The 13,718-nt window shown below is 34.8% G+C and overlaps 1 protein-coding gene across 5 annotated transcripts in view; it reads right to left on the bottom strand.

Moving 5' to 3' along the window:
- Nucleotides 1-13,718, bottom strand: part of IMMP2L (inner mitochondrial membrane peptidase subunit 2) — a 481,785-nt gene that overhangs the window by 451,938 nt on the left and 16,129 nt on the right. For all 5 annotated transcript variants that reach the window (XM_054812776.1, XM_054812775.1, XM_054812772.1 and 2 more), the window contains exon 3: nt 11,127-11,230. In XM_054812776.1, coding sequence (XP_054668751.1) covers nt 11,127-11,230 — 104 coding nt within the window. The remainder of the gene's footprint in view (nt 1-11,126; nt 11,231-13,718) is intronic.

Genomic DNA, 13,718 nt, shown 5'->3' with positions numbered 1-13,718 from the left:
AAACAGATAAGCCTTTGAACTTAAGGAAAGTGCAAACTAATACAAATCTGCTGTAGAAAAAATACTACTGTCAGTGTTCTATAGAACTGAGGAACACACTGTGCATGATCACACATTTAAATATCTTCCAACAGTATCTCTTTACTAAGGTCAAATTCAGCACCAGTTTAAAAATAGACTGTTCTGAGGGCGAAGGGGATCTTATGCAGACGCAAACATCACAGCAGGCCTTCTGGGTGTACAGGATGCTATTATCTTTCGCTTGCTGACAATATACTTCCCTTTATACGGCAAGACCACACTTCTCTCATTACAGTTGCCCTAGTTCTTGAAACATCAAAGTTATTGTCCTGAGAATGCCACTAATTTGTCCCTTAAAGCAAACATATAAAACAACACATAAGAAATACGTTCACTAGGTATCTCCTTTTTGCCTTAAGATATACACTATTAATTACCCAAACCCTAAATGGCATTATTCTATGGATCTTGGTTTTAAGTGAACTACAATTTTAAGTTTTTACCTCTACCTTTTTCCCTAGTCCAAATTTCTGTTTATATACTATTTTTTATGTTTCATAAAGGTAGCCATAAAAGATACCTACACTACCAGGGAAAATCTGAGCTGAGTGGTTAGAGAGTAGTAGACTAGATCGTTCTGCTCCATATTGGCAGAGGAGACAGGTCAAGTTCAAATCAATTTAAGTTCTATTTATGAAATAAATGAAAAAAATTGTTGTAGATTCTTCCTACATCAAGTCATTTAATTACAGCCATGACACTAAAATTTGTAGGTAACCCCTCTCTTTGCTTTCAGTTTTCTATCATATTAAAATTTTTGCCTTCAATTTAGGTGTCTTTTATACTTTATTCCTGATACAGTTCTCTCCAATTAATAGTCAAAATGTTGACCCTGTCCCTTGTGAATGAATCTGGTCAGACTTAATTGAAAGTTTAACAAGTGAGCAAACAATTACTTGTGTACTTTTTCAGGCTCCTTTTCCTCACTTGGGAACTGCTCTCCACATACATTTGCAAAGCAATTCCCTTTACTATAGCATGTTAAACATGACCCAATGTTCAGCGGCGTGCATGCAGACTGCCACCCACCCCACTGATTGTTTCACCATACGCATCTGCCTGAATCTACTCATCGTTTCTGCTTTAGAGAATTTACAATCTCATTATAAAACCTAAATGCAATCTTACCATTCTCTGTATGTTCAGCTATTAACACAACAGGCTTCCAATGCATGACTGAGTCTTTTAGAAGCTGTTGTAAGACAAATATCACAACCACATCTACAGAATAAGAGGTTTTTAGAAACCCCATTTCTGTGCTATAAAACAAATTAAAACCAGCATAATGCATATTCTAAACACTAACTGGTAATGTTAACTTGTACCTTTGAAAGGGTATAGCAATTATGTCTCATATCTTAACAGTTCCATTGCTGAAATTCCATTTGATGTAGACAAACAGAATAATTCAGGTTGGAAGAGACCTCTGAGAGTCATCTACTTCAACTGCTGGCCAAAACAGACACAACTGCAAAGCTAGATCAGGGTGTTTGGGCTTTGGTTAGTCAAGTTTTGAATACCTCCAAGGATGGAGGTTTCACAGTCTCTCTGGCTAACGACTTAGCCATTCTAATTGTGCTTTTTTTTTTTCCTTATATCTGGCCAGAATGCCCCTTGCTGCAATTGTGACCGTAGTCTCTCATCCCTTTGCTGTGCACCTCTGAGAAGAGTTTGACTCCATTTCTATGTAGCTAATCAACAGAGAGACAGCTGACAATAGCAGTAAGGTCCCCTCTCAGCTGAACAAATATAGATGCATGCATTTAAAGCTAAATTTTGTTCAATTGCACTTTCCAGGAGCAGCTGATTGCATATAAAAAACTAATGTTACATTCATGAATACAGTCTAATATAATTTCCCTAGAAAATACAGTGATGATAAGGTTAATTATAATTTTAAACCTGATAATTTGCCATTCCCTTGTTTTTGCCTTTGCTAACAGGCTGAAAAAACAGAAAACAAGGCCAAGACTCTGCTTATTAGATGCAAAAATATTCATGTCCGCAATATACTCAGCACAGGTCAAGACCCATGGTTTTTCTTCCAACTTCACCAATTAGATTGGAAATAAATATTTTTGATGTGTAAGCAGAATTCACTTCGTCAGTGTATGCATAGTTCATTGAAAGATTCCTAGAAGTAACATTCTGCAGTTAATATTTATGGTTGCTCATAATACAACTGACTAAACTGGCTCAGGGAAAGTTATTGCTAAAAGATATGAAGCCAGCTGTGGCAGTATTTAAACTGTAATTTGTCCAAGAACACACTGTATGAAATATCCCATATAATAAAATATCACCTCAGTATTTCCCAGATTGTACACAAAATAAAAGCAGCCTAACTGCACAAAAGGCTAAAATGTATTTAGATATTTTTCTGCGTACTCAAAAACTACAGAACCAATTTCATTTGTTTAATAGCTTATGTCCAGAACTTTAAAAATAAATAAAATAAAAATTATCAAGCTTCATTGCTTAAGAAAAACTACTGCATTCTAGGTTTCAAGCATTGCTGAATCATTTTACAACATCCTACATACATTTCTCTGTTAAAGCTTTCATACTGTTGCAAGTAACAGAACTTAGCATTGAAATATGCAAGCCTTGATGTTAAGGAACTGTATATCTTTCAAAGAGAATGGTTTCATATTAAGAAGAAAGGGTAAGCTGGTCTCCGGAGTTGTTCTACAGAAAAGATTTTTCATTACTCCCTCTAAGTATAGAACAACTTCTTCATAATAGAAGTTGATACAGCATCTTTAGACCCAAAACGTGTCTTACTCTTGAATCATTCGCGATTCAAGTAAAGCAATATGAAAGGTAAGATCTTAATCTAGTAAGAAGTTTATCTTAAACTGAATCTAGTATTTCATCAATTCAGTACTCAGAATTTCATCAGTTCAAGTGGAACCTAGGTTTAAGTACTTTGATACGCATCTTCTTTAGGAATCATAGTTGGTGCATTGGCTTCCTCACAAGTCTTTTACCTTCAAGGGAAAGAAATTACTTTCAACAACCTGTCAGTTCACTTTCAGTTTAACAATCTTCTAAAACTTTGAGCTATCAGTTCAGTTCAGTTCGGCTATCAGTTCAGTTGAGTATATATTCAAAAATTATGGTCCATCTATACTTATCATAATCAAAAGTACACTTGATACTTTTGTGCAAGGATAACCATGTGAATACCCAAGCCATTTTTTATCCTATACCATCACAGATGTTCAGTATGAATTTACTTAAGAGGGAGGTGTCTAAACTGAATACCCTATAGAGAGTGAGCGTTGGAATTCCCTGTTAGTTGCTGATACAATTGTATTTCCTGCCTCTTCCAGCAATGAGATTGTATAGACTATTTCACTGACTTGTAAAACCTTTCCTAGCTCTAGGTACCTACAAGCAATGCCAGTCATAAATAACCAGTAATTACTTCTCAGCAGTTGGAAATGTACCGAGAAAAAATATATCAAATATTTCCCTATCAGAGTTGTCAAATTTTCTTAAGGTTAAAGAAAAAAAAAAATGTTTAGGAAAAATATACTGTTACCTTTCTGTACATACATTGCAGCAGGCATTTATATCACCAGATTCTGCCAAAAGCAAAGCAAGTTCCTAGCATTTAAATTATAAATCTTTCAAAAGGTAAATGTGACATTTTTCTAAACCAAGGCAGGTTTCAAGCTCCTTTTGCTCAACATGACCTTCGCAGGGCAGTCAGCCATCACACTGTAAGGCAGAGAGTTACAGGATAAGAGACAGCTTTCCAGCCAATCAAATCATGGCTGTAATTTCTGCACTATTTCAGGCAGCGGTCCACAAAGACCCAGGATCTCCAAAATACTATGAGTGCCCATCATCAAGAACAGTAGAAAAACCTATTGTATGCTGCTCCCTTTGCCATTGAATAGAGGCAGGCAAAAGTTACTTCATTTGTTACAACAGAGTTTTTTTTCCCCCCTCCTCTTCTTCATAAGCCTGATCACTAAAAAGTGAAGTAAAAATATATGCATCGAATGAATAAATAAATTAATTTTGGTTTGAGATTGAAAATTACTGTTAACAGTCCTCCTCCAGCAGAACATAGGTCCTCTTTATGGATTAATTAGCTGGTAACACCTTATCTGATTATTTTACAATTTAAACATCACAACAGAACCAGTTTTTCCTCCCACCTTTCTTGCTTTCCAAAGAATCAGACATATATATATTCGGATGAAACTTCAAATGTAACTTGTTTTTATTATTCACATCCTAATCTGGCTCAGTTGCAACATAACCATAATTCACAGTTATTCCAGTGTAAATACAGATGGTCCAAGAAGTAATATACTTAAAACACGGAGTACTGATCAATAGATGATCCTGTATGAAACAGTTTTAATCTTGATGCTACTGAATTGGTACTGAGGTTGGTAAGATCATAATTTCTCTCCACTTTCACTAGAATATATTAGTGAAATTTTATGCTAGTTTTCTCAGCAGTAAATTCAACTAAATATCACAGACCGTGCATCTGATTTTAATTATTTTTGTCAAGTCCCTTGAAAAGCAAAGACTATATGCAGCAAAAAATCCCAAACACAAGACCAACAGCGAAATACACAGTAATAGTGATTTATAGTTTCTCCAAGTTGTACCCTTCAGTCACTAGAGAGCAATACCTCAGATGAGAACTGATGGAATTATCTTATTAATAGTCACTAAGATTAAACTATTTTCTAACTAAGAGGAATTCACATTTTAAATAGAATTTCTGACAACCACACTGATGTCCATAAATTTATTCAAGGGATGTGAACTAGAATAAAAAAACTGATTCATGTAATGGTCTTCTGTTATTAAATCTCAACATTTGCTTTTAGAGCCAAAATTACTGATTTTATAGCAAGGTTCCAGATCCACTTATATCCAATCAAGTACCTTATGTAGATTTAATAATTTTATCTGACATACAGTGCTGTGATAGAATGACAATTTCTCCTTTTTTAAATAGCAATTGGTCACATTCTAGTTCATGTTAGTTTAATGTATGTAAGCTTAATGTTCACTTTTGTCCAATCAGCTTAACTCTGTCATCTACGTAGTGGGTTTTAGTAAACTTGCAATGTAGTATTCTAATGAATACTCTAATAAATATGCAATAAGCATCAATTAGTTTAGTAGCAAGGTACTATCATTAGGCTGACACAATCAGTATCAACCGGAATATGAAGTTCTCGCTGGCACCACTTACAATACAGTAGTCTTCCCGATCAACTAACACCTCTTCCACAAATGGCCCAGGCCATCTAATTGACTTCCACATCATTAGCTTCTTAGAAGAGAAAATATATTTATTTTTAATTCTCCAAGTTGCAATTTGACCATTAAAGAATTTGTAAGCCATAACACCCATATATGTTCCTTTTTGGCCAAAAGATTCTAGCCAGACTCTCTCCAGCAATGATTCTTGCAACCAAATCTTGTAAACTTTCCTGCAACAACAACAACTTCTTTCCTCCACAACTGCTCGCTGTCTACAGTATCACAATAATTGCCTACTTAAACCCATGCTGAGCACTTAATAATAAAACTTCATAATAAAATTGTGTACAGTATCTGAAAACTTTATTTAGAAAATGGATTTTACTTACTTTATAAATACAACATGCAAGACTTTCTTTCACCAACAGTATTAACACTCTCATATATAGTATGATATCTACTCTAAGAATAAATAGATTGTAGAGCAGATAATAAAAGTAGAACTATATATTTGATTTTTATCAGGAAAAGACATGAGTGGTTTTTTTCCCAGCTAAAAGAACAGAATAGGAAAAGATTTTCTGAGGTCACTGAGGCACAGAAAGTAAAGTGATTATTTAGCTTCTATGTCAGCACAACCTCCTTTGCAGTGTCCTACCTGCCAGAAGACAGATGACTTGGTACAGGGACCTAAGTACAAACAAAAATAGAATAGAAATTGGAAGACTTAAGAAGGTCAAGCAGAGGTATTCGTAAAAGGTTGTTCAGTATTTTAGTCAGAAGCTCTCTTAAAAATAATGCAAGTACTATTAAATATCCATTCATGCTACATCTATCAGAATCTAGTAGAAAGTCTTTTCATAATTACAACTACTGATTCAAATTCAAGGCAGTTCCTTCAATAAGTACCTTCTTCCTGATTTTTATTTTATTAGGCTAGTCTTACTAATGAAATTCCAATTAGTGATGTTTTATGAATAGTATGTATTCACTTTGCACTATTTGAGAACCCTTTTGTTTCCATCAACTGAACAGGACCACATTCCTTCAAAATTTGGATTATTCAGATTTGTGTGAATAGAATGAAAGTTGTTGAACCATCACATAAAATCATCACAGCAACTATCTTTTCCAGTTCTCATTTCTGAACAGATGTCAGTGAGGGACACAGCTGCAGAGACAACCTCATGCACAGTTCTTTGATTCTTCCTCCAGAATGTTGATTTGCACTGGATTTTTCAGAGCTCAAACACACATAACCTTACACAAAAATACTTAGCAGTTACCGGAAGTAAGGGAATTTGCCGAAAGGCCTAAATATAATCTTACAGTCAGAGGAAGCTGTGACAGAAGCTACTTAATGTCCTTCATCAGGATAGAAGATAGGAAAAAAGCTTTTTATTTTTAATGTCAAGGAATTTTCTATGTAAAAAGTTGGTTTTGTACTTAAAGCAATTATGCTTCTATATAAGAATTCACAAGAAGCTGTAAGAACATCTATTGCCTTATTATTACAGCTGACACTTAAAAACATGTTTTTAAATATACTGCCCATTTTTACTTAGCTATTATAGTTCAAAACTTTAGAAGCATGTTACCATTCAGAATGTACAGAACAAACAGCATTGGTTCTCAATCTTTTTCCAGATTACATTAGTATAGTTATTTTTATTTAACACATAAGCACACATTCTAAATTAGAAATGGAAGGACACCTGGCAATCTACCCAGCAAGTAGGTTCCCGTTCTCAGTGACACCTTGGAGAAAGTGTTCTCTCTATTACAGAAGTAACATAACCCCCAAAGGCTAAAATTAGTATCTGAATATTTACAGCCTTGAAATTTCATCATTCAAAATCTAACAAACAACCCTATTTTTACTGCAGTCATTGTTAACTCCTTTGTTAAAAACCTATTAACCAAGTAAAGAACAAGACAACCTCCAAACTTTTATTTATCTAAAAAGCATTTTAGATGTCTGAATTAATACTGTTCATTTCAAAAGCTTACTTAAATTTTATCACATCAATAAAATACCCATTCTACATACACACACTGATTTTGAAATCTTCTACATGTTGCAACACTGTTTTTCTACATTAAGACAGGAATTTTGGAATAAAAAGAGGGTAAGATTTTACATTTAGGAGATAAGGTTTTCAGTAGAGACAAGCAAAATGAATTCTAGAGCTATGAATCACTCTTTGGCAACATCTTTTTACAACAACGCCTGCATTTGTACACAGTAGAAATCAAATTATGCATAAGTAAGTTGACAAAAACATCCATTAATACACAATAGAAGAGCACTGTCTCCATTAGTACCAGGAAGTGCAGTTGCAGCATATATTCCCAAGGACCTGCATGAGCTGCACAGCCCACACTGTGATGCATACTGCTACATCTACAATGCTGGTGGCATTCAAACTTTACAGAATAAAACCAGCTGGGAGAAGCCCACACATCCTATAACTCATTCTGCAATATTAGATAAAGTTCTTCATAACTGTTGCGATTTACCTCAGCAGAGCTCTTACAAAACAAAAGGCCTGCTTCACCACAAAAGTTATTGAAAGATCAAGGTCTGTCTGGCAAAAATATGCATCCATTTATCTTTTAAAGATGAGCTCACGTGCCACATGACTACGTTCTCTCTTTGGAGATAAATAAATGCATTTCCAAAATAAAGAAAATAACACACTTTTTTTTTGCATCTGCTTAATGGTAGTATTATGGAACATGTAATAATGGAAATTATTTAATTTATTGAAAAAATATATTCCTGTTTTGATTTTTAATTTATTACGTCCCAGTAATATAGCAGTATCTAAATTAAGCACTCAAGCAAGAGGATGATATTAATTCCCTCAGTTCAGAAGCAACTTAAATTTGTGAGTTCAAAAGTTATACCATATAACATTGACGTCTCTTGATTCTGGTGTCAATAAGGATGAGTTCAAGCTAAAAGGAAAAATGTTAACTTAAAACATTTTCTAAAAAGCTGAGGTAAGATTTAACTATTTGTAAAACACTAAACTGCAGGTAAACAAATCATTCTTTGCTACCAACTTATTCTCTCCATTGGTTTTATCTGAATCTAATTTTATACTTTTAAGGACTAATGCCATTCTAGATATTATGTCTAGAACCAGGTATATGCACGTGTGCACACACAGTGCCTGATTTCACAGCTGTGGTTGTGATGCATAGTTACATCTACATCAGATGCAGAGACAGGGATGACAGAGACACATGACACGTTTCCATAAACATGCAGTCTTCATTTAATACCTTAATCAGGCATAACGACCACCAAGTGCTTGGGGACAGGGTGTTCATTTGTAATCAAAGTCAGCAAATGACAAAAATATATATATGTTCATCAAAATCTAGATTGGATGACAGAGGAAAAAATTTGGATCTGCAAGCAGTATCGCAAGCATAATCACAGGCTGATTGATGCTCTCTTGGGGTGTCCAGGGCCACCAAGACTAACTCATCTCTCTGCTCCAAGGTTTGGCTATTAGCCATCTTACTTACACTGGACTTTCCCAGTTGAGATCTCAATGATCCCTTTTTAGAGTTGTGATAGAAACAGCACCCATCTGGAATGACACAGAATTTCTGATGGTATGAAGAAAGCAAAGAGCTTGGATGGTCCTGGTCAAGCTGCCATGAAGGAATATTTGACCTCAGCTCTTGTTCTGCAAAAGACCACCCTCCCACAACCTTGTAGCTATTTTCTACTATGACTTGGCAAATAGGAGACAGTGGATAAATGTTAGAACAGCCAAGTAGGATATGAAAAAAGGTTTACATATCCATCTGCTTATCTCAGTCACACCAACACTTTCTCATCTGAATTTCTGACAGGAACAGAAAAAGCAGCAACTGATGGGAGACTGGCCTTCCCTGTTCATGCCTTGCCTAAATCAGCCAAATCCTCTGAGGACTACCATGTAAAATTCTTGCATACACATAGGATATCTATTCACTAGTGAGTTATAGAAATCATAGGTAAAAAATCAAAATTAAAAGGATGAAAATATTAACCTGTTTACACAATAAAAGCCTCATATACCAAAAGTTAAGACTCAAACAACTCACGTGGGTACCAAATCACATTCAGATACTATATCCTGCAAGTCTTTACCACACCATTAAAAACTTTACATTGCAATAAGCTAGTAGGCCAAAGCTGCTTCTAACAAAGCCATATCATGAAGTACTTAACAACTTAAAAGTTGTTACTGATATATAAAATATCCTTCAGTATTTTCTTATCAAAACTATTCAATAGATTATTTTTACATTGTTTAACTTTTGTACTGTTCTCAAAGTGCTTTTTGAATTCTTTAGTCTGATTATTCAGTGTACTTCCCCGAAGATGAAGAAAAACCTCAGTACAGTGCATAAATACAATGTGACTTCTTCCATGTGGGTGTGCATAAGCTCCATCAATAATAGGCAAAATTTTCAAAACATACAAAAAACCCACAGCATCTAAAATATTAGTTATCATGCCCAAACATGCAGCAAAGTGAAAGCAATCAATAGAGATGGCTCAGAGGGTACCACAAACCTTCAAGAAGTATAATAAGAATGAAACTATTCATTCTGTTTTCTGATCAGACAACATGCTCATCTTCTGTTCAGTCTATTAATTACTAATCAGTTACATTCACTGTTTTAAACAATCACCAGAGCATGACTTGGGCAGAGGGATGCACACACAGGCAGAATCAAATTTTACAAGCAGTCATTAAGTGACCTGAAATTGGAGTCCTTTTGCAATATTAGGTGTTGCAAACATGAATAAATTCATATTTATAGCTAGACCATTTACAGAAAATCTTACATGTCAGACAGCAAGACAGATAGTAAAGTAAATTTTAAGTTTCTAACAAAAGATGACTACATGAGAGAGTTTGCTTTAAGAGCTGGTAGTGAAAATTGTCATACAAATTACCACTAGAGTGAAGAGGCAGGCAAAAAAATGGGACAATTAGAAGAGATATATGACAAAAAGGAAGCCAGATAATATAGCTTCCAAAGACAGTCCTGTTATAATCTACATACAGTGCATTTCACTTGCAAAACTAAAACCTTAAGCTTAAACTATCCAAGCATGTAGTATGAGTATGTATTATATCGTGTCAGTTATGCACACTTTGACATTCCATTTCTGTATTGCATTAAGGCTGAAATGGAGTTTCTGTCCTGTTAGTCTTCAGCATTTTCAACAGCGAAACACTGCCACCTTTTGGCTTGATACGTAGACCTCCCCATAATTTTTTGATGGGGTTTTGTTTTGTTTTTTTTTTGCTACATTTGTCCTTTATGGACATAGTTGAATTCTTGTGTTCTTATTTAAAATTTTATTCAGTTGCCAGATTTCTCCAAGGAAAAAAAGTTAGTATTAATTGATAAAGAAACACTATTTTTCTCATAAATATAAGTGCATAGCCAAACAACTTAAAAAGTATACTCCATTAAGCCACAAAATCTTTTATCTATTTTCTCTGTATCTCACAGCTCTTTTTTCTTGGCAGTTTTGGTAGACATATATACTATATCACATATTATCTTACACCACATTCCTTTCAAGTAAAAAGTTGGTAATGCATTCTTTGAACATCTGAGTTTTGAAAACTGGTTATAGGAGTAACAATAATGCATTATTAAAATTTGTGTGTTCCTTGTTCATATATATATATTTACAGTATTCTAGATTAAATATTAAATACTGATGGTTCAACATGTATATAAGCATGTATTGAAATGTATGCAAAATTACTTACACCAATGACACAATGTCCCCACGTTGTACATCGTAATTTCGAATGCTCCAGTGGTTTAAGAGCACTATATCAGATGCTTGTCTTCCCCCAGGATTCAAAGAAGGCTGACAGAGGAGGAGAAAAAAAAAAACAGTGTTATATCTACATTTCCTCTATGAATCTTCCACCTAACTCTCTTTCCACCAACAGCTGAAATCCATTAAAATCAGTAAAAATGTACCCACTTACTATAAGAGGACCAAGAATCTGTTGTATTCTGGGAAATATATTTCTTTATTAAATGCCAAGTTAAGTGGCATTAACTTATGACAAACTGTAGTTCACATCTTTCAGTGCTCTACTGCATGCAAATTAAATTACACAGGATACATACTCATGGCAAGCCTGATGAAAAGAAGTGATTGCCTTTACTGGCTATCATTTAATATCAAAACCAAACGAGAACCAAGAACATTAACTCCCAGAAAAAAGCAAACTTTCTGCAGGCATCTTACTGCTTATACAAGTATAACACACTAAAAATGAAATATGTACGTGTAACAATACTGATCTCAGCACCCTTTGCAAAGGGGAAGAACCAAACCCTACACTTACAGCATATACTGACACTGGCAGTAAGCGTGTCAGTAAATGGGGGCCTTCTGTAACAGGATACAAAGAAGCACAAACTCCCACAGAACCACACAGTGAAATGAGACTGTTCACTAATCTCAACATTAAAATAACCCAGTAATTAGCACAGAGTATTAACAGGTACATAGAACCATATAAAATTATTTTGTGTGAGGTGATACAAAACCAGGGTACCTGGGCAATGCTGGCTCTGGGTTAACCCATCAGAAACGGCAGAGGAAGGAAGTAGCCCATCACAGTACTGTTTTCATTGACTTTTGCAGGGGTTATTTCAATACAAATACTCCTTTTACAAGACAGAAAGTATTTAAGAGATCCAGGCTAAAGTCTTTTGATAGCTTATTTCTCAATAAGCTTTTTCAGACTCTTCAAATACAATTACAGTATCTCCAAGTTGGCCAGCAGATGACCTCTAATTTAGACTCTGGAGTTAGGCGACGTATGTAATAAAGCAGAGTATTGAGACTAGGCAGACCCTTATTTATCAGTATGATAGCTGCAATATTTGCTAAAATTTGATTTTTTTTTTTTTTTTTTTTTTTTGTAGAAGAGGTTTTCAGTATTCACCTTACAATATAACTTGGCCCTCCACATGTACCACCAGCCTTTCCCTGCTGAGACTCCCCTCCCCAGACTGATTGCATCTTTGATGAGCAACCCAATCCGGGTATAAGACTGAAATTAACTGTTCTCAGTACAAGTAATTACAGTGTTACATTTCATTGTATTTTTATTCAGTAAGACCATGCTCCCAAACCAGGATGGATACTTAGTATTTATTTTTAACTTCACGAGTGATTTATAAATGCCGGTTTCTCTTTACTACAGTTTCCTCATTCATCTTTTCTTTGCTAATCAGATCGGTTGATAAAGACCTATTTCAAATGGCACTTGTGAAAAGCTTATCAATGTGCAAGAAGTAGTAATGTGCTGGGATCCTGAGTAGGTATAATTCACATGATTCACATGAACAGTAAGGAATGCGACAGGTCAAAAGAATAAATATGTCGGGGTAGGGGGAGGGAAATGACACAATATATTTAGCTAAACAGCAAACGAGGCCAGTTACATTTTGAGCTGTGGACTATAGGGCAAATTTCTAGCCCAGTAAGTTTGCGGATCAAAGCAGATCACCTTAAGGCCCACAGAGATAAGGTCCAAGTCTAAGCTATAAATATATTAACACCCACCAGTATTTTATCTACCAGAGTCTATGCATTGCAAGAGCCAGATAAATTAAAACCAGACGCTAATTAGCATATATTTCATAATTTTTTTTTTAATCGGGATTTTCCAGAATGATTTTCCATTTTCATAGCATCTTCCACCAAAGGATGGTATCTTTACATACAAATTATTTACATACAAATTCACAAACAATTCACAGTCATACTCATTTTACCAAATGCAGGCACATACGGGCCAGAAGCTAAATGTACTACTACTAAATATAAGGCAAAGAGGCCGATCTTACAAAGCAGGAATCGTACACATGGTGTATTCTCACAAAGTAAACTGCTCGGTACTCAAAAGTATCTCCCTTAAAGGGCTGAAAGAGAAGGTCAAAACAAATGAAAACTCACTGCTCCAAAAGATAATGCATTTCACAGCAGATACTTAGAAAGGATTTACAGGAGTGTTCACAAACTTCCTCTCAACTAAGACTATATCAACTTCATCTTAAAGAGAAATACACCAGGTAGTTACAGTACTGCCCTAGTTGCATTATACCAGTTGATTCCTACTGTTTTCTGTATTTAAACAAAGGAAATGCTTTAAATATATTTAGATATTGCATAATCTTTTTAACTTAAAGCACTTTAAATGTAATACCATATTGTTTGCTATTTTTAACAATACATTGCTCATGTAGTTTTGACAAACAGAGTGGATATCCAGCTCATTATACATTAGAATTACATTTGAGAGAAATATGACAATGTAGAATATTTTTTACTT

The sequence above is a fragment of the Grus americana genome, chromosome 1 (genome assembly GCF_028858705.1).
Source record: "Grus americana isolate bGruAme1 chromosome 1, bGruAme1.mat, whole genome shotgun sequence".
Taxonomy (NCBI): Eukaryota; Metazoa; Chordata; class Aves; order Gruiformes; family Gruidae; genus Grus; species Grus americana.
Note: the sequence above shows the minus strand (reverse complement) of the source record. Positions and strands in the feature narration are given on the sequence as shown.